Source organism: Phalangium opilio, unplaced genomic scaffold (genome assembly GCF_054372755.1).
Source record: "Phalangium opilio isolate 3A_F unplaced genomic scaffold, DU_Popi_V2 ptg000079l_1, whole genome shotgun sequence".
In the NCBI taxonomy this organism is placed as follows: Eukaryota; Metazoa; Arthropoda; class Arachnida; order Opiliones; family Phalangiidae; genus Phalangium; species Phalangium opilio.
Window position 1 is genome coordinate 9,782,620 of NW_028324187.1, and position 20,131 is coordinate 9,802,750.

The 20,131-nt window shown below is 36.9% G+C and overlaps 6 protein-coding genes across 9 annotated transcripts in view; 3 read left to right on the plus strand and 3 right to left on the minus strand.

The window, feature by feature from the left end:
* LOC149654823 (obg-like ATPase 1) overlaps window positions 1–10,711 on the plus strand; it is a 152,742-nt gene extending 142,031 nt beyond the window's left edge. For both annotated transcript variants that reach the window (XM_089846515.1, XM_089846514.1), the window contains 3 exons: window positions 6,455–6,551; window positions 9,646–9,768; window positions 10,465–10,711. In XM_089846515.1, the coding sequence (XP_089702641.1) occupies window positions 6,455–6,551; window positions 9,646–9,768; window positions 10,465–10,572 (328 nt within the window). In that variant the 3' untranslated portion in view covers window positions 10,573–10,711. The remainder of the gene's footprint in view (window positions 1–6,454; window positions 6,552–9,645; window positions 9,769–10,464) is intronic.
* A 28-nt stretch (window positions 10,712–10,739) lies between these two features.
* Window positions 10,740–14,364, minus strand: LOC149654827 (uncharacterized). 3 transcript variants are annotated; one of them, XM_089846509.1, is made up of 4 exons: window positions 14,177–14,364; window positions 12,135–12,413; window positions 11,605–12,073; window positions 10,740–11,521 (listed from the first exon to the last, which is right to left on the minus strand). In XM_089846509.1, the coding sequence occupies exons 2-4, from the start codon at window positions 12,358–12,360 to the stop codon at window positions 10,858–10,860; spliced, it is 1,359 nt and encodes a 452-aa protein (XP_089702635.1). In that variant the 5' UTR covers window positions 12,361–12,413; window positions 14,177–14,364; the 3' UTR covers window positions 10,740–10,857. The 3 variants fall into 3 exon arrangements, with proteins under 3 accessions (XP_089702635.1, XP_089702636.1, XP_089702637.1); XM_089846510.1 differs by lacking the exon at window positions 14,177–14,364 and adding an exon at window positions 13,725–14,053; XM_089846511.1 differs by lacking the exon at window positions 14,177–14,364 and adding an exon at window positions 12,601–12,830.
* Window positions 14,365–14,830: 466 nt separating this feature from the next.
* Window positions 14,831–16,102, minus strand: LOC149654828 (zinc finger matrin-type protein 2). Its single transcript, XM_089846527.1, has 5 exons — window positions 15,963–16,102; window positions 15,568–15,791; window positions 15,417–15,490; window positions 15,206–15,351; window positions 14,831–15,133 (listed from the first exon to the last, which is right to left on the minus strand). Exons 1-5 carry the CDS (start codon window positions 15,969–15,971, stop codon window positions 14,993–14,995), a joined length of 594 nt encoding a protein of 197 aa, XP_089702653.1. The 5' UTR covers window positions 15,972–16,102; the 3' UTR covers window positions 14,831–14,992.
* On the plus strand, window positions 16,060–18,086 carry LOC149654829 (uncharacterized). Its single transcript, XM_089846522.1, has 5 exons — window positions 16,060–16,201; window positions 16,306–16,579; window positions 16,671–17,004; window positions 17,070–17,408; window positions 17,491–18,086. The coding sequence occupies exons 2-5, from the start codon at window positions 16,371–16,373 to the stop codon at window positions 17,527–17,529; spliced, it is 921 nt and encodes a 306-aa protein (XP_089702648.1). The 5' UTR covers window positions 16,060–16,201; window positions 16,306–16,370; the 3' UTR covers window positions 17,530–18,086.
* On the minus strand, window positions 18,062–19,683 carry LOC149654830 (pleckstrin homology domain-containing family A member 3-like). The gene is made up of 6 exons (XM_089846525.1): window positions 19,348–19,683; window positions 19,146–19,262; window positions 18,899–19,054; window positions 18,699–18,826; window positions 18,438–18,626; window positions 18,062–18,367 (listed from the first exon to the last, which is right to left on the minus strand). The coding sequence occupies exons 1-6, from the start codon at window positions 19,385–19,387 to the stop codon at window positions 18,317–18,319; spliced, it is 681 nt and encodes a 226-aa protein (XP_089702651.1). The 5' UTR covers window positions 19,388–19,683; the 3' UTR covers window positions 18,062–18,316.
* Window positions 19,684–19,819: 136 nt separating this feature from the next.
* The window catches only part of Ae2 (anion exchange protein Ae2), a 51,799-nt gene continuing 51,487 nt past the window's right edge, over window positions 19,820–20,131 (plus strand). Inside the window, exon 1 of the mRNA XM_089846490.1 lies at window positions 19,820–20,094. The gene's annotated coding sequence lies outside the window, so the exon portion shown is untranslated. The remainder of the gene's footprint in view (window positions 20,095–20,131) is intronic.

Consider the following 20,131-nt stretch of genomic DNA (forward strand, 5'->3'; position numbering starts at 1 on the left):
CGATTTGAAATGAGAGTTGGTAGAGAGAGGGAGAATTGAAAGACGTCATGTACGGTCAAAGGTAGACCCCCAGATACCTCGAACGTATCTTTGAAATAGTGGGTCTCGTAAACCGAGAAAGGTCAAAACAATTGGACCATCCAGATGAAAAGGAAAAACATTGTCGAGGTTAAAAATTTATTTACAATGAAGGGATAAGATCGAAGGACTCCTCATTTGTGGAGATACCGAGTCACCTTTAACCCCGTACATAAGTAAATGAGAAGCCCCAACCCAATAAGTTAAAGAGATGCGGTACAATAGGTTGCTATTACTACATTTGTCGGTGTATATTCTCTATGGGATTGTTTTGCGATTATAAAACGAGATGAAGTTATAGTTCTCCGATTGTTTAATAATAACTTATTAGGTAGGGGTAATTATTAACTTATGGTTTACCCATCACCCCGTTCATTCAACCGACTATTGGATTACAAGCTAACTTTGTATCGAAGTAAGTCTCCGATGAAAATGTCCGATTATATTTTTTCTCTCTTTTGTGGGGGGGTATAGGTTTTCAGGGGCTAAAGGTATAATTATCGGATCACGTGGGGGTTTGAAACCCCCGGGAGAGGGGGAGAAGGGGGCTGTATTGAATCCGACGTAATAATAAGATAGTTAAAGGCACACAGAGAGAGAGAAAGAGAGGAATTGTAGAATAATACCGAGAATGTAATCAATCTTAGATATATAGCAATGACAGTTGAACTGCCATGTGCCGAAAGTAAACACGAGGAGGCGCTCTACGCTAGCTAGCTAGCTGCCTGCCACGCGTCTTCTACTCTTTCCCGGCTTCCTATTGGATGCCATCGTATTATTAGGGATAGAATTCGTTTCAACCCGAATTCGTTGAAGCGAAATGCACCCCCTAACTACGATTAGGTTTAGCTGACTACAGAAGAAAATAAAAAGGTTACAGAGGGGTCGAACCTCTAGAAAAGTCTACTAGACTCTTCTTGGGGTTGTTGGGGTTTTTTTTTACAGCAAGATATGTATGAAAGTTCCCTAGAAATATATATCGTTTCAACCAAAGAAATATAAAGAATTGTTAAGAGATCTGTCTTGGCTTTTTTGATGGGTGCTTGTCCTTAATCGCTTTTAGATTGGCGTCAAACGAAATAACCTTTCACCCCGTGAAATTTACACCCCTTTTATAGTGGCACTTCTTCTTCTAAACACCACTAGAAGAAAAAAATAATAATTCGTACAAGTAAGAAAGGTCACATTGCGTTCCTTGACCAATTTTATTCCCTCAGAAGGGGGGTCGGGGGGGCGCACTAAGTTCAAAGGTTATATCTCTAACTTAACGGACAAAATTGTTACTGTAAATGTTCTTAATCCACTTAATCCAACGATATTAAATTAAGTACTCGTGTCTACATTTAGAGCCTTGGATAATAAATTTTTTAAAAATGTGTTCCATCATGGGTATACGCGTCACGTGAACACCCAACTTCCGTTCTAAGTCCATGGTAATTCGTATTGGGATATGATAGCCCTATTTCAAATTGTACTGTATCCAACGCAACGATACTAAATACTTGGGGTCTACATAAATCAGTTGCCGAGATAATCAACTTTGAATTAAAATAAAAAGGAGGGGGGGTATTATTTTCAGTCCAATTATGAAAAGTCCACTTTGAAATTTATAATTGCTCGTACATTTGCAAGTTTTTTTGATACTATGACTTTTTATTATAATCGCCGAATGGAAACAATTTGTCTTTGGGAGAGAAAGATTATAATGAATTTTATTTATTCACGGTTTCGAGATAGTTGAGAGGCGTTTCTGTTTATTTGATACAATATATTCAAATGAAAGCTGCGCAAAAAAAGAGCAGGCTCTTTATATAATTATCGCTTTAGACTTTTCTGCTGTTTTATGATTGTAGTAATCCGATTTGGTATTCCAAACTCGGATGTCCCCAACTTCTGTGACTCCAAACAATGGGTTACATTTTTTGGGCGCGCTATTTCTCTTATTTTTTATCGTGGTGGTGGTAGCTTCTGTCAGCGCCCCCTTTCTCCGTATAAATGCGCCTTTTCGCAAAGGGACTATGAAATACTCGGTCCAAAAAAAATAAAAGGGCCTCTAGCTAAGTAGGTAAGTAACGCTCGGGCCATGGAAGCGTGCGAGGTAATGTTGTAAGTCACTATAGTGAGGGCAACCCAAATGGTGAGCTCTGCAGCCTCTGCGACATGAACTTTGCTCGGGGGTTATTAGCGCATCGCTCTGCGCATCAGAGATGATTTAAACCGATACTAGGTTGGGTTATAGCGCATCGCTCTGCGCATCAGAGATAATTTAAAGGGGACTGGGTTGGGTTATAGCGCATCGCTCTGCGCATCAGAGAAAAACCGAAAACCAAGTATCCCTTAGCTGCTCTGCTCGGTTTTGATATTAGAGACGTATATCTGAATTGTCCCTTTAATAGTCGTTATAAGGGCTATCTATTTCACGAAATGAATTATCATGGTTTCAGCTTGTATCCCGGGGCCAAATATTAAAAATACTTTTTGTCAGATAAGGGCATGCGTATTTGGCATTCGCTATTATGATCGTTTCCGGTTATATATTGATAAGAAAACTTTTAGTTGTATAATATGTGTGGGTCCAATTTGGTAAATTTCCAGGAGAGAGAGAGAGAGAGAGGGGGGAGGTAGAACTTTTTCGCGTATTGAATTACTAATACCTAAATCATACCCGGATTCGAACCCATCTAATTGAGTCCATTTATAACCGTAATTATTAGTTTCGGATATTCCCTTAAAAAACCTATATCTTTAATCATTTTAATAATTTAGTTTAAAAAAATAACCCGATGAAATATCATCGATTGCAGGTACATCCTATTTCATTTTAAAATCACTTAATTTATTTCGCAAATTTCGTCACCTTGACGCAATATTTCCCTTTAATTTCAAAAGTAACGAAACATCAGTCGAAAGTTTGACTCTGTTATTCGTACACTGCCAAACGATTTGTTATTCGCCGAGTATCGAATTTGAATATCTGCATGGAAATCCGACTTCATCTGAAATGGGGTGCATTGTCAATGAAATGACCCCCTGATAGAAATTAACTGTTTTAGTTCTCTCCTATTTCATCAACTTGGGAGCTTAATCCGTTCAGGGTCGAAGGTCATATGACCTCCTCTTTTATAATCACAACCATCCCTAGGGACTCTGAATTCAAAATTAGTTTCTCTTGAGTCTATAGACAAACAGAGAGATCGAAATAGGAGACCCAACTTTTGTCACGTGAATTATAGATTCAACTTTAAAGTTCAATAATAGTCACCCCCTAACGCCCTCTACAACTCTGAAGAACCATAAGTAAATAATATCTTACAATAAGTTACAAACATATATACTGATATGAAACAAAAAATCTTTGTTATTTATTTTAAAATATAAACGAGGCCTTAAATAATTGTTATTTAAAACTCGAGAATTGTTTTTAAGGCGTTACTTGTTTTGTTTTTAAAAGAATTTAGTTTAACTTATTTGTAGGGGTATAATTATCCACTTATGGACCGTACTGCAGTTTAACTATTAAAGATATGGATGATGGTAGTGGTGTTTTCAAACAAGGCGGGGTCGTTGGGCAAAAACAAGGTATTTTGTAAAGCCTAACAATTCCAATTATTTGACCTTTACTAGGTTGGTTTTTGACCAAATTATGCCCCGGGCGCTAAGCTCTAGGTGGTGGCCGTTCAAAGAGAGTAATTTTCGCCTTTGAAAATAACCAACACCTCCTTTAATTTTAAAACAATCGTAAAATTCCCCTTAAATTAATACAAATTTCTATATTGAATTAACTTTAATTTCGTTGCAAACTCGGGTTGGTTTAACAGAGGCCCCTAGAAGTTTTATATTAAAAAATGGGCTCTGGTTTTTTTTCTTGGTGCTTTTCGTCCCATACGATTTCGGGCGTGGTTCCCTTTAGTCTTCCGTACCATCCCTAAATCACCTGTCCATATTACTTCAGATTTAATAGGGGCTATCGTAGCTTTTACATCGCTGTCAAGTTAAATTCCTTATCGTATTCGCGAACACCCATTGAATTAATTAAAACCTGGTATACGTGGTTTTTAAAGTAGCCTAGGAGATAGCAATATCTCTATTAACCCATTGGGGTCGAAAATATTTCGTTTTCGTAGGATACGCTTTAACTTATTTTTTTTAGTTCATAATCCGTGAAAGGATTTTGAGCTCGGAATTTATGGTGTTTTAAATGGTTTGTATGATTTAAGGGGTTTTTATGATGTAGTGTTTCTACTCTTTACAATGGGCGGTAACTGCGCCGCACTAACTTAAGTCCAATAACTTTATTATCAAATTCCGTTTGGTTTATGATGACATGACATTGTAGTAAGTAACTTATCTTAACTAGGATCTAACCCTTTTTATCTAAATTAGTATTTGCATTGTTTTTTTATCGTGTTGAGAATTGACAGGGTGGTTTAGACACTCGAGTGTAGTATTAAACTACTGTAATCTAATGCTGCTAAATTGTAGTAGAATCCAACTACACCGTAGCTAAGCCATACTGTATAGTTTGGGACTCTGAATACAGACGTTTAAACCGTTTTTTCACGCGGATTAATGTTAAGACCCTATATAGTGTTAAAATATGAATGAAGTTCAAGCCAAGGCTTAAAAACCACCACGCCGTCACCGCCTTTTTGAATTTGATAAAGCAGTCGACGTTTGGTTTGGATTATAGTCTAACACCAACCAAAGGAAGCAAACCAACCCCGATTGGGATTATATCTTTTTGTTAAAAGTCTTAACAATGAATTAGGAAGGGAAGGAAGGAAGGCATACGTTGAGTCTTACTTAAGCCTTGCATGCGCGGTTCCTTTTAAACTCTGTATGTAATCACTTAGCTCCTTGCTACGATATACCAACTGGACCTAAAGTGAAGCGGCGAGGGGTCGGTCATACGACGACGAAAACTAAAAACGGTTGCATGCTGTACTCTCGTAAAACATTTTTGATGTATTGGCGAAGATAATTCGATTTCAATGAAGTTTAAACCTTCCATAAAAGACCAGCTAGTTTTGATATTGTAAGGTTTAAAGCCGATTATCGTTTTCTCCCTTACACACAAAACGCGGTCGGTTTGTACAAACCCTGTAGGGGATCTAGGACACACGAGCAATGGGTTGGATTAGGACGGTTATAGTATATCAAGGTTAATTTCAGATATCACTGTCTAAACTTTAAAACTATGAGGATTTTTAGAACTGCGTTGTCATGGTCCTACTCCTACAAAACGTTCCAATTTGTCAATACTACTCAAAAGCCTTAATTAGTGTGACGTCACCCATGCTATTTTCCCATAGAACGGTACCAAACATGGCGGCCCACTGCCAAAGATAAGCCCGTGACGTCACGTTTTATCTAGACACTGACGTCACAATCACAACTGAGATCGCTCTATGCTACTGGTCAGGGAAAACCCGTAAACCAGGGAAGAAAATTTGAATCCTGAAACATTTGTATCGAGTCTACTTAGTAAGGTAGACTTATTCGGGAATTACTTTAAATTAACTTATGACAGCATTATATATATAAAAAAAGGAATCATTTTTGATCGAATAATGAGTTTAGCGAATTTTTCTTGGATGTTGGTGGTGGTGGTTGCGATGTCAGACAAGCGGAACTAAGAGGTTTAGCTGGTCCGGGTGGCGACCTCACAATGAGATAATCTTTCCTTTGTCAAAAAAAAAAAAAGAAAAATGCCTGCGCCCATTCATTAAAGTCGGTATTCGCCGACTGACTTCGTGTATGCTAACTAACAGACGTCGCTTATCTTCTTAACACTGACATACTTCCTAAATACTCACCGCTCTCGAGTCGCTATATACCGTGAAATAATTAAATTATCATTAGAGATATGTACTATAGAGTAACAACACAACAAGCGCGTGGGAAAATTATTTTGTCTTAGTATAACCAGAAATATTCACCATTCTTAGGAGTCAATCAATTTATTTATTTATTTATTTATTTATTTATTTATTTATTTATTACATGGTTGCTAGAAATATCTGGGGAAGAAAAGTCAGGGATCAGGGATTTTCAATACCTCAGGGATTTTCAATACCTCAGGGAATTTCAACACCTCAGGGAATTATATAATTTTAAAATTGAAACCGAATTCGCGTAGTTTACTATTTGCTCGATAATTTTTTAATTATTGTTACTACTAACTATAGTCATTTTAACCATGCAAAATTAACATTCTGATTATTTCTACAATTAAATGTTTAATTAAATTAAAAAAATTGAAATTGTTCAGGGAAAAGGTGTTCAAACTGTCATGGAATTTTTAAATGATAATTCTATATTGTAATTTGCGCGTATTGCATTTAAATTAAATTTTGTGCTTAATTTTATTTAACAGCGCTTTGGACAAAATCATCGTTAATGGTTACAAAGCTTTGCAACTACAATATTTCTTCACGGCTGGTAAAGACGAAGTCAAAGCATGGACTATTCAGGTTAGTAATAATAAAAAAAAAATTAAAATATGCTAATTGTACTATATGTACGATTTGCCACGACAAACCAAACCAACCGTACCAATTTCTAAGAATTTCACTCCCTGATAAGTAAAGCAAAAACAAATTAACCTGGAGAAAAAAAAAACCCCAAACGAAAGCGTAGACATAATTAGAAACTAATGATTTAAACTTCACTCACTTATTTCGAATTAATTTACTTTTAAATACCAAGAATTCACTTATTTTAGTCGAGTTTTTGATTGCATTCGATTCAGTTGTGCCGTTATTAACCTTAAAACCATTCGTATTCCATTTTAATGTTCTACACATTGTTTAATGTGTAACTGAAAATAGGTATTTTTCCCGGAATTTATGTCGATTCTCTGATATCATGATAAGTAAATTAACAACCCCTCGTAAGTTATTAAGAAACTCTTTCCCCGACAGCGTTTAGTTACGAAGCCCCTGGAAGAGTCTACTCCGCTTAGCGTCGTCCTAAACTTAGTGTATCTGTGTATTATTTACTTATGATAATAACTCTACGGCGCCAGTCTATCCGGCGTGGAGGGGTCGAACACTTGCCAATGTTGCATAATTTATATCATAGGGGGAAATGGTATAGCACTTTGTCTGGGCTTTTGTCTAACATCACGAGATTCGCGTGATATGATAACTCGTTTCGAATTTCTTGGAATTGAGTTGGAAATAGACGAAGCGACTACTACTACTACCGCTGCCGAAGCTTCTACTACCATCACGTTTTTCTAAGAAACTCCCAGAGAGAGTTAACATTGACAGAACGCGGAATAAATTTAGTTATTCAACATAACATAACACCGGGGTTAATTACGAGTCAATGCACTGATAATGTTCCAAGTTGTTTTTTATTGTTTTTGGTTTTTTTCGCAGTGGCGTAGTAGGATTCTACTAAAATCTGGTGTTTTCTTACTATGATGGAGGTTTAGGAAAATAATTTGTCTAAGGGAACCTCGATGGGTATAGTAGGATTCTTCTAGAATCTGGTGGTTTCTTACTATGATGGAGGTTTAGGAAAATAATCAGTCTAAAGGGTAGTAGTAGGTTTGTTCTACAATCTAGTGGTTTCCTACTATTACGGAAGTGTAGTGGAAAACCACTAGATTGTAGGAGAATAATTCTACATATTGCTAGGCCTCGTTCACTTAAACCGTCTAATTGAACCTCAATGGGCCTGGGTAGGATTCTTCTACTACAATCTAGTGTTTTCCTACCATTATACTATTTGGGACTTAATGTAGTGTAAAACCACCTGATTGTAGGAGAATAATGCTACATAAATTGCTGAACATGATAGACTTTCGTCGTCCAAGGGAGCATTATTGGGGTAGTAGGATTCGATCTAGTGAATAATATCAGAAGTTTATAATTATAAACTTCTGATAATACTAGCACTAAGCCTTGGTAAGGGATGCGACTCGAGGCGGTGATGATCAAAGTTCGGTAGCCGTTTAAATATTTGAGAAATGCAATGCAATTTTTTATTTTGCGCCGCTCTTTGGAATGTTAATACATTTGAACACATTTGACAGTTCAGTTAAATGCTAACCTAATAAGGTCCCGTTCGGATAACGTAAACCGAGGCCAGATTAACAACCGTTGGTTTAAAATAGACCCTTACAAGTCAGTGTGAACGGGATATTTCAGACTGGTACCGGTCGGAAAAAAGAATTTCTTGAAAAAGACAAATTGATTTGGCAAGGAGGGAAAACTGAAATGCGCAAACAGGGTTCGAAAGGTCACCACTTTCTCAATACTAAGCCGCTATTTCGCGCTACAAGCTTTAAAGACTCCTTTAAAAGGTGTTTTCGCGTTAGCACACACGCCAAAAACAGGTTTATTTTTACAAATGGCGATTTACAAGTTGCTCAAAGACTATACAGGTTGGTTTAGCTACTTGAAATCGGGTTAATATTTAATACCTCGGCTCTATGATAAAAACCAAGAAGTGATATCTAGTTTATTAGGGAGAAGGTATAAATTCGCCCCACATTTATTATCTAGCTTTATCTCCAGTCCAAGCAAACGTAGCCTGTCCGGAGTTAATCCCCGCCTCTAAATTACAACCAGCAGCCAGCATCTCATTGATTCTTGAAAACTCGTACACGTCAGCGCGACGCTAATGACGGGAAAATTACTTGTATTTTCCGACTGAGGAGAGTGTATCGAAATAGCCCGGGGCCTCCTTTTACGTCCCCCCTTGTATTTTAAAAGGGGGACTGGGACAACGGCGCCCGGCTAATACTTAGGCATCTTAAACCTTCTCCCTAATAAACTAGATATCACTTCTTGATAAAACTAAATGGCAAGCCAATTTTTGCAGAATCAGTTAATAGAGACGAAGTATATATAATTCTAAACCATGTGACCATCGAATATCTAAACCAAGCTGCGCATTTAACGCGTGATAACATTGACTTTGAGATAGATAAATTTGCGTATAAATGGAATTGATTTATGGCTTCGTAACTTATTCTGTCAAACGCACACTTTGAAAATCGTATACGCGCGATCCTATTATCCCATACTCTAACGCCTTATGACAAAAAAATTGTCTATCCCGCGTCATTTCGCCTACTGTTATCTTATATGCCCGTTTAAATTGGACGGTACAATGGCTTTGAACGCCTCAACCCACCCGACTCCACGTGTCGACGAGGCCATTGTTATTGAGACCATTCCCTATTGGTCCGTTTAAAAGGTCAATTGTTAGCGTTACCCAGTGCGAACTCGACTCAATTTAGGCGCGAATATTAGACCTATTTTTTTATTCTTGGGTCGGTTAGAACAGTTTGGAGAAGATGGCTCTTGCTGGCCGTAGATGACAGTGTGTCTCCGCCCAAGCCTTGTTCCCGTGCTTGTGGTATTGTCTTTAACTTTTGGCGTCTGCTTTTGACACCACCGCTATGAGCCACCGTGCCCCCACCACCCATCAGGGGTCGCCCCACCTATCCTATTCTGTTCAGAACCTCCCATTAAGTCCCGTTTTCAATCTTCAAAATACGCCATGTAAATGGCGCTTATCTTTAATTTTGATTCGGTTTATTTTATATAGAAAGGGTTTAAAGCGCCCCAAGCTGCGGGGAAAATTCATACGGATTTCGAGAAAGGTTTCATAATGGCCGAAGTGATGAAATTCGATGATTTCAAAGAGGAAGGCTCCGAAAATGCGGTTAAAGTAAGTTTTAATCAGTTCTTTGCCCGAAGCTTTTTAAAACTTATTATAAATCACCTTTTAAACATTCCCGCGTAGGCCTATATAAGTAACGTAGTAAAATTAAGTTTGACACTACCCAGGGCCCCATTTCTTAAGGAAGGATTGTTCCTATATTATTACGTGGTTTGGCCTTAAAATAGGGTTTCATTAAGTGTCATACTTACTTCTGTTATGTTATTAATTCTGGGTGTGACAAACATCCGCAACTTCAAGAAATTGAAAAGTTAACGCGATATCTTAACAACCCGAAGTAAACTATGAATGCGGTGTTAACTAACTTGTTTTCTACCACCCGATTGACTGTTAAGAATTCAGCGTCCTCTGTCTATCGCGTTTAAAAGTAATTAAAATTAGTACATAGTGCATTAATAAGTTAAGAAATTAACTGCGTGTACCCATGAACTAGTTTATAGTAAGTCATAATCGTGAAATAGCTGAAATCTTAACATTATTTTAAATGTTTTCATGTTATTTAAACCCACGGTAGATGGGATAAGGTACATTTTATTCAATACGAAATTTAGTAGTTCTTGTCTACGTGTGATTAGCACACGTAGATATAAAACTACGTAATCGTTATGCGTGTGTGTGTGTGTCTGTGTGTTTGTTAGTGAGTTTGTGGTCGTTAAAACTTGAAAAATACGTGAATTTTTGTAGGCGGCTGGCAAATACCGTCAGCAAGGTCGCAATTACGTTGTGGAAGACGGAGATATTATTTTTTTCAAATTCAACGCCGGCGCTGGATTACAAGCTAAGAAGAAATAAACAGATAATTTTATATAAGATTGCTAAGCACATCGGTTAGTTCCGCGTCATGATAAGTTTGTGTTGCGCCCTTTCCCCTTGAACAATGAAAAAGCGAAATGTATTCTCCTATGGGGAATAAATCATTGCCTCTTTCAAATCAGTAAGTAAATTGGCGGGAACATGGGTAGGTCATAAGATTACAATTTATTTATTAGTAATTACAAACAAAGGTGAAATTTTGACCTTCAATCCAGGCTTTAAAATACCGCAATTTAAAAAAAAAGAAAAACTCCGAAGTTGTTTTTACATTGTTTCATAGGCATACTTGGGCATTCCTAACCTAAGTGCCATTCCCGGAGGCATAACCGCGACCTCCTCATAGCTAGGTGGACTTAAAACATCGTCAGCTTCAATAGTATCCACGTCCGGAGACGTGGCGCGCGATTCGGACGCGTCATTATCTTCTATCACAATGGGAACAGTCACAGAGTCAGTCCTGGAGGTGACCATGGTCGTTTCAACACTTGGGGCCTCAACCACGTTGGAACAGTCGCCGCCGTTTTCTATCGCGACGACTGATTCCGCACTGGACCCCGAATTCGAAGCGGAAGTTGGGGAAGCGCTTGGTTCATTATGATTAGTCTCTGATAAGACACATTGACGTTGATGGACTGAAACAAGTCTTGGCACTTCGTAGATTGGCTCAGTTTCTATTTGAATCGCGTTGGCATTCGCGTTTTGAGTAATTACTTCCTGCGTAGTTATTTCAATTGTTTGTACGTCAACGGACGTGGACGTACACGTTTGAGTGCTTTGGGATACCGACGGTGTTGTTGGTTCCAACGTGACGTTTAGGTTAGGTTCCGCAATTACATTGGATTGATTGTGATTGTTGTTTCCCCCCTGTTGCGGTTCAGGTGGTTGCGATGGTGCTTGCTGAAAGTCTCGCGGTTTGATCATGATGTATCTGAAATAATTAGTTTGGGACCATTGATTAGCCAACGAAAATGTTGGTCAGCCGAATTTTGTTGTTGTTTTAACGTCACTTACCCTCTTTGTTGCTCGTTGGCGACCTCACTGAGGGTCGTATTCGTATTAAGTTGTAGGGTTGATACACCATTTGCCATTTTACAAGCGATGATACTTTGAGCATCAGGCGTCAAAACTGAACCTCCACCATCTTCCGTGGACATTTGCCGACCAATGGGTAATAAGAGGAAACTTTGACCGTTAATCTGCATGATGGGGCTAATTCCTCCGGATGAACCGACCATAGAAGAGTTGATGGCCCCGCCACCGTTACCATTCGCCGTCATGGACATGGCGTCATACGACGGAAAGTACGGTGGCAACATACTAAGAGACAATTGACTGCTGGAGAAAGCCCCGAGATTGGGAGCCGACGGTGGTCCAAGTAAGTGCTCATTTTGACTATGACTAACTTCTTGTCTACCACCTCGCGTCGCGTTACCCGCGTTATCGGGTGATTCCTTGGTCCCGCAGTAATGAAGCGATGCCCCTAAAACACGTCATGTTAGTTATGTCCCGCGGTACACCCAACTATACAATTAAGCAATTACCAACGAAGGTTAGAATGATTCCAATGAGGGTAACGACCAACCACATATAGTCCCATCTTTGAAAGGCCAGAAATACACCTCCAATGATAAGTACGCAAGCCAACAAACCCACGACGTACGAAGAACATATTTGACTATTGCACGAATCCTTGTGGTTATTTGTACCGTTCTTCTTACGTTGGTTTAGGCCATCCCTGAGACCCGGATCCATTGTTGTTGTTACCATTTAGTTTTGGGCACTTGAACTTTGAGTCATGGTGCTAAAAGGTCTAGACAGTCCTGGGTAGAAAACGATACAAAGACAAACGGCATAAATGTATAACCAGTCCCTCGTGAGTTAAACAGGATAATTTAAAAACAAGGTTCGTTCCACGAAAGTACTGTGCTAACAGAACCAGAAAAAAGTGATTCACGTTAGTAACTATAGCTGCTTCAAAATTATGTTCAATTAAACGAGTTATATTACGCATCATCTGAAATATTAGACTCTGAGTACATAGTCCAACGATTTAGAAATCAAATTTATTTTTTCTTATTCTTTAAAAAAGAGGCGTTAAGTTCAACGAAACGTGGAGACTCTAGCTAGCATGCTTAATTCTTGTCTTATCAGAAATAGGTTATCTTGAAGTAAGTTAACTATCTCTAAAACTACTTACGCCCCCCTTAACACTTTTGGGGTTGACAATCGTGTCAAGGCGGGAGAAAGGCCATTTCCGGTTGGCAAACGAACCAACTGAAACGTGCACAATGGTCTATTAAATTATACAAACCTCTCTAACATTGTTAACACGAAAAAACAACCAATCATTTGACTCAATTATGAGTAAAATTCCCCAAGTCAATCTTGATAACTGATTATCATAATTAGGTTAAGCATAAATAATATCTAAGACTAATAAATCGAAACTAAAAGGTAGTACAAGTTCGTGTACCGAGCCTGGCACGCTATCAAATTTAAACAACTGTTAAGTTTTAAAAATTTTATTTACTAAGAAAGAGAAATTTATAACGGGTGAAAAGTTAACGCTTCTCAGAAAACTGGGTACGCTTCATTGATTCATTGTTATACTATATACACTTCTCGCCGCTTAAACTCCAGAAGTAAATAAAGTAAAGTAAGCCACCATTAAGGGGAAGTAACTTAACGGAGTCCGGACTACGGAAATGGGCCGTTTGTTATTAACAGTTTACTTCTCTTTATGGGTTTCCCTTCAAAACGTCGGCGTCCCGAAAAAGGATATAGAGGAGATAAATACGAATGGTTCAAACAGGGAGGAGGTCCCTGGTTCAAAGAACGAGGGATGAAATTTTAAATTAGGCAGGCCCCTCAGAAGCCGCTTCAAGCATAAGCGTGTACTAAAATTATTCTCCTAAAAATCGAAACCGTATTTCTTCTGTAAATCTGTAAATTTGGTTTGGTCAAAAACTTACGTCACTTATTTTTAATTGGGTTTCAAATAATCTTAGGTTAAAGTACTCTCCCTGAGGCTACATATTTATCTATTTATTCGACTTACAAATAAAAATCCGAATATAAAACCGGTATATCAATCGGGGCCCGTATTAAGTTAATAAAAAAATATATCTTACAGTTCTTCTTCGCGGCCACCAAGTTGTTAGTTAGATCAACATTAAGAAGGGTGTTGTTACTAGACTGAAGGTCTTCCCCTACCCGTTTTCATTTACAAACTAAGCTAAGCTAACCCTGGACCTCTGCTGGGACTGACTGCCAATGTAATTTAATTCCCCTCTGGGTCTGGGAGTCACTGACTAACAGAATCAGAGAAATCTGAGCTGTACAGAGAAATATATCGGTGGTTCTAAGTTCTTATAGAGTAGTGGAAGCCAGCAGAGCGTCGGGGGTCGAAGGAAACGCTTCTTATCTGTTTCCGGGGCTAATTACTTCATTTCCTAACCCGTCCCAAAGTAGTTAAGTACTGTTTAGACCGACCGAAATGCGGTTGGATTGTTGGTTAGTTCCGTTACAAACTATTATTTGAATCCCTTCACCTTGAACAACACGATAATCGTGGATAACTTACCTTTGATTCACCTTAACTGGTTTTGGTTTAATCCAGTCAAAGTCCTCTTAGATGACCAACTAAAAATTGAACGACAGACATCCGATGGCAGCTAGGCTCAAGTCTTTTAGGTGGCCATGTAACGAACATTCAAGTTCTAAGAGTCTTAGAGATGGCTTACCACTATAAGTTCAACCGAGCATACATTGCATACAAGTCTGGTAGACCGGTTTTTCTAGTCCGCAGGTGGAAATTCCCCCCCCCCCACCTATATCTCGGAGTCTCTCTCCATACCTTACCTTGTTGAAGGACCCATGAAAAAACGGAACGGTGTCAACTTAACCTTAAAGCACTGGTGTAGGTACGCGAACCATAACTTCAATTGTCAGTGTTAAGAAAGTTATATTGTCGCTAAGTCTCTCTCCATACCTTACCTTGTTGAAGGACCCATGAAAAAACGGAACGGTGTCAACTTAACCTTAAAGCACTGGTGTAGGTACGCGAACCATAACTTCCAATTGTCAGTGTTCAGGAAGTTATTTTGTCCAGACTCCATAGGCTTTGTCAGACAATGGAAGGGTTTCCAATGACGTTTTTAACACCCCCGCCTCTCCAACCCGTGACAAATTATTTTAATAACCATATTTTATTGAGTTTAGCACTTATTAAAATTAATTAAATGTTCAGTCATTTATTTATTAATTAATACTTTTGTTGAAATTTTAGTTTTATTTACAAGATTTGAACAAGGGTGTTTTTTTTTCTTTTTATTTTTCAAAGGCATAAATGTGACAAAGATGTTGATGTTGTTGTCTGTCAATGTCAATGTCAAGTTTGTCATTTCTTAGACGAACCAAACCCCGAAAATCCCATAACAGCTGCCATTTCTGATTCTAAATCGTCCCCTTCTAATTCCTCATTAGCTTTTCTCTTTCGTTCTTTACGTTTCTCTCTTCGGTATTCTTTTAACTTATCCTCCTAAAGAATATAATTAAAATTAAAAGAATTTAATATCTTTTAACCTTAAATTAATTTAATTTAAAGACTAACCTCTTCTTTTAACTCTTGCATACGTTGTTCAAAGTCATATTCTTTCTGTTTCTCTTCCATTTTCTTTTTATTGCTTTCAAATCTGCTTTTAACTTGTTCTAAAGAGGACCGTTCCACTCTCATAGACATCCCCAAATTTCTTTGATCTATTTTAATTTAATTTAAAGTTAAGTTAGGTTTATATTTAACTTATTATTTACTCGGTAATTACGTTTTTTTCCATTAATGTGGTCTAAAAAGTTGATGGAATCCTTAACCACGCAATCACAAACATTACAATAATATCTGAAGGTTTAATCAACATTAGATTTGAATTTAATTTAATTTAATATAAGGGTAATTAATTATTATTGAATACTTACCCTCCAGCTTGAGAGGCGGGTGTAGTTTTAGTGATAACCGTAGTTTTTCCTAATTTGGAATCAAGATCTACTTTATATTCTCGGGGTTTTAAAAGATCCCGTTTTATGGGTATAGCTTTAAGATCGTCATCTTCATCCTCTAGTTCTTGTCTCAGCCTTTCTAAAGCGATTCTTTCGTATTCTTCTCTGTCCCATTTTCGTCTGTGATCTTCCGGTTTATCTTTCTATTAATTATAATTAGATCCATCGTTAATATTTAATAATAAACGGGCAAAATTGACTTGTAAACAAAGCCAAGGCTTAACGGTATTATTTTTATTTTTGCTTTGTAAAATTATCCCATTGGTATATTGATTTACTAATTTTTAAAGATGGAATAATTGAGATTTTCTTACCGATGCCATATTTATTTAATATTAATTGTAATGAAATTTAATAATGAATTAATGATTTAGAGAAAATGTACGTGAACGGTGAAACAACACAAGTTACACAACCCGTTCGGTTCCTCCAACGTCCAGTTGAGTTTGGAAGAACTAAACTGAACTGAATTTTGCAACGGGAGGTTAGGCCTAAAACCGCGGGATTTTTATGGGAAAGAAGGCAACGGTTTTCTCGTAGCAATTTTCAATTTGTAAGTTTTAAAACATTTTTCAAGTCATTTATAATTAATAATATTTTATTAAGTCAATTTCAGCGTTATTGAACCGTTCTTCTTGTCTTTTACTTAATATTTAGTCAGATCCCAACTAACTTAAACATTGCCGAGGCCTAAAGGTCATTGACTTGCTTGCTAGTTTAAAATGGCGAAACCTAGTTTGACGGCATCTTCGAATGTTAAAAAACCTACGAAATATCAAATGTTTATTAACAATGAAATTGCAATTCTGAAATTACAATATCCGATGTTAACCGCGCAACAAATCCGAGCTAAGGCGGTTGAAAAATGGAAAGCTACGAAGATAAATGAAAAACGGTTAAAAGGCGTGTTGAAACGTCCCGGACACAACAGGTACTTTGACATAATTAACATAGGTTAATGATAAATCGCATGTAGGTATAGTTAACTTTATATTACCATAAATAAATATGATAATAAACAGGAAAAGTGCCGTGTTAAAAAGTGTTAGCTTCAACAGTGAAGTTTATTTCGAAGACGGGACATCTTCAAACTCCTTGCGCCGCGTAAATGATAACGGTACCTCGCGTAGGCGTCTGGAAAACAGAAAAAGCCCGGGAAAATCCCCCATATTTGCATCAAAGTCTAACTATGACGAGGTTAGACGAAGCATCATCTACTTTTCACCTAAAAAAGATGAGTCTCCCAAAGAATACGAACCGGTTTCAAAGTTCCCGAAACTACGTAATAGGAACTGCACATGGAGCTACAAAACTGACAAATTTAGGCCTAGTTCGTCCCGAAGCAACGATTCTGATGTATATTTCAATATATAGGCCTTGGTATAATGAGTAAAATGTTTCAAAGTTTTTAATTGGTGTAGGAAAGCGGAGAAGAAGCGGAAGTGGGAGGAGCTTCCAATGATAGCTGGGAATTTGAACCCCCTTCTTCCAATGATAGCCCGGAATATGAACCCCCTTCCAAGATTGTTAAGGTAGATCGAAAGACAGAAGACAATCGAGCCAAAACCAGTAGCGCCAAGATAGAACGTGACGCGAATGAAGTTATGAAAGAGTTGGAACAATTGTGGCTGGACATAGACCACCCTCTTGATAAACTTGGAACTCAGTTTGAATTAATTGAAGAAGCGAAGGTTTTGGGTTGGAAACCCACACCATTTACTGAAGAAAATACTGCATGGGTACCCGATGACATAAAAAATGTAAATATAAATTAAAAAAAAACAAAAAATAGGTTGTCAATTTTAGGATTTACAAACAACTTGCGTGCTAATATTGTTACAGAGTTACGGATGGCAACTTATGATTAATAATGACTTTTAAAGAAAAGGGTCTACTATATTATTATATATACCTTAAAAATTATACCTTAAAATTAAGGACTGGCCTTTTTCTAAATATAAATGAAATTAAATATTAAATCCCTTATTACCATATGATAATTAGCATTTAATCAGTATTAATAACAATCAAGGACTAGTGCGCCATCCGCCATTGGTTAAGTGGCGTCTGCTAGCCAGAGAATTCAACCAATCCCTTTAGGGGTGGCTATCTGACGTCACTAAAGTAATGGCGGCGCTGTAGTCCTTGATTTATTTTTTCTTTTTAAGACTAATTAAATGCTATTATTATTTTTAATAAGAGATCATTTATTTAATTTTAATGTTTAATTTCTTTTAAATTTAGAAAAAGGCCTAATGTAATGTTACATGGATTTTCCTTCAAGCCACCTTAATAGTTAATATATATGTTAACTAAACTATATACCTCATTAATATATATGAATATTCTTATGTTATTCTTGTAAAACTGAAAAAAAAAAACACTTATGTTAAATGTTAATAACAATAACACATTATTTAAGACAAGAAAGAAATATTTATTTATTGCCTACAAAGTTCTATACACCATTTTATTTAATATTTTTATTTACGATGAAAACAAACAAACAAACAAAACTCCAATAAGATACAAAACAAAAACAAAAACAAATGAATCACTAAATCTAAATTTAAAACTCGAGTTGATTGGACTAGAGCTATAATTTATTTTAATTGACCTTTCTTCTGGACACTTTATTAATTATATTTAAATTAATGAAATAGCTAAGCTATCTATCAGTTGAAAGTGACCTTGTAACTTGGCTTAATGTCTTGGCAGACTAAATTAAGTTTAAAAAATTAGATTAATTAATTAATTAAGGTCTTATTCTCTCCGTCTCCATCTTTTACCTTTCTGGAAGATTGTAGAGAAGAAGGGATACTGGCTCCTGATTGGTCAGTTGGCAAGGCCGAATCCCAGACGTGTTGATGAGGCAATTCAAAGGTGAAATTAGCATTAGCCAATTCCATACACTCGTCCAATGTCTTAATGAAGGTGTCGCAAGTTGCTGTTAATAATCCAGCAGCTTCTTTCATTTTCTGTTCAATTTTTAACAATCACTGGGGGTTAATTTAATTATTAATAATTAATATAAAATATATTTTATTTACTTCATATTCTGGATGAGAGTTTTCAGTGGTAACGGAAGATTTGATGGCATGAACTTGCTGCATTAAAACGTCACAGTAAAGTCTTAATTCAGATTTCTTGAGCTTTAAATTGTCTGGACCTTTCTCACCTAAAGATTACTCGATTACTTTACTTTTGCCCCTGAAAACATTATTATGATTTTATACTTAACTTAACATACCTGCGGAACCATTTTTTTGATCGGAACTTAATGACGCTTTGGCTGAACCAATGGCTACAATCCATTTTTGTCTTTCAGAAGGAGTAGCCGCCCTCAGATAGAAATGTTGTTCCGAAGGAATCACTAAATCGAGTCTACGATTGTCTGTCCCATGAACTTTTTCAAGAATAAGGTGAGAATCATTCATCGTTAAGGTTAATTTCATTTTGTGGGAGGTCAATTTGGCAGTTTGCCAAAGCTAGCTTACCAACTATTTCACAAGCTGATAATTTAACAGAGCCTTTACAACCTTGATTAACTTCTTCTTGCGATTTATAGTAAGTCATAATACCACCATCCAAAATAAACCATCTTGGTTGCCATCCTACGTTAAGTATGTTTAAATAAACTTTAGTAAGCAAGACAGCTAACCTAATTTGTTTAAATTCCAATTTACTTTCAAGGCTTACCATTCCAATAATTTGTCCATTTCCATAAAACTCCTTCCATTTAAATATTTTATTTATTTATTTAAATAATACGGGAAATAACAGACAATCGAGTCTCTTTAAAAATGTCCATCTGCCCTCTTAGTTGTCAACAAATAGCCGAGGCTTAACGAATTTAGCTAATTTAAACTTAATTTTACCGCTCTAATTGCTTTTATATAGCACACGAGGCAAAATTAACTTAAATTGAAGTTATTTAAACTAAATTTGATGTTATTCTTTCGTTTTTAAATACAAAATCTCAAAATAACCGATACATTCACTTGCAAAAATTGACAGCTTGTCAGTTTCAGGTTTTCCCCCTTCACGGTGACGAAACAAGCCTTCGCCCAGCCAACCAATCAGGAATCGCGCTGAGGCGGCGAACGAAACTTCAAGTTTGTCCGATTGCGGGACGCGCGTTCATTTCTGAAGCCATTTAATTTAACGTTTTAGTAATTAAGTGAGTGTAATTAAGTTAAATTCACGTCGAATTGTCTTTCTTAGGACGTATTTTAACCCCAGATGGTAATATATTGTGCTGTTACGGTTTCTTTCGTCGAAAAAAATCAAGATTTTTGGACAAGTTTCGCTAAGCCTTGGCACAAAAAACGAAAAATGTTTGAAATAGGCCTGAATCCGTTAATAGTACCACGTGACCGTAAAGTGCAGTTTTTTGTGACTTCATACATCATTAGAATCGTTAGCAACAAGACTACACATCACTAGGTATGTCTAAATTTTAAAATTTTAGCATGTTTCGCGT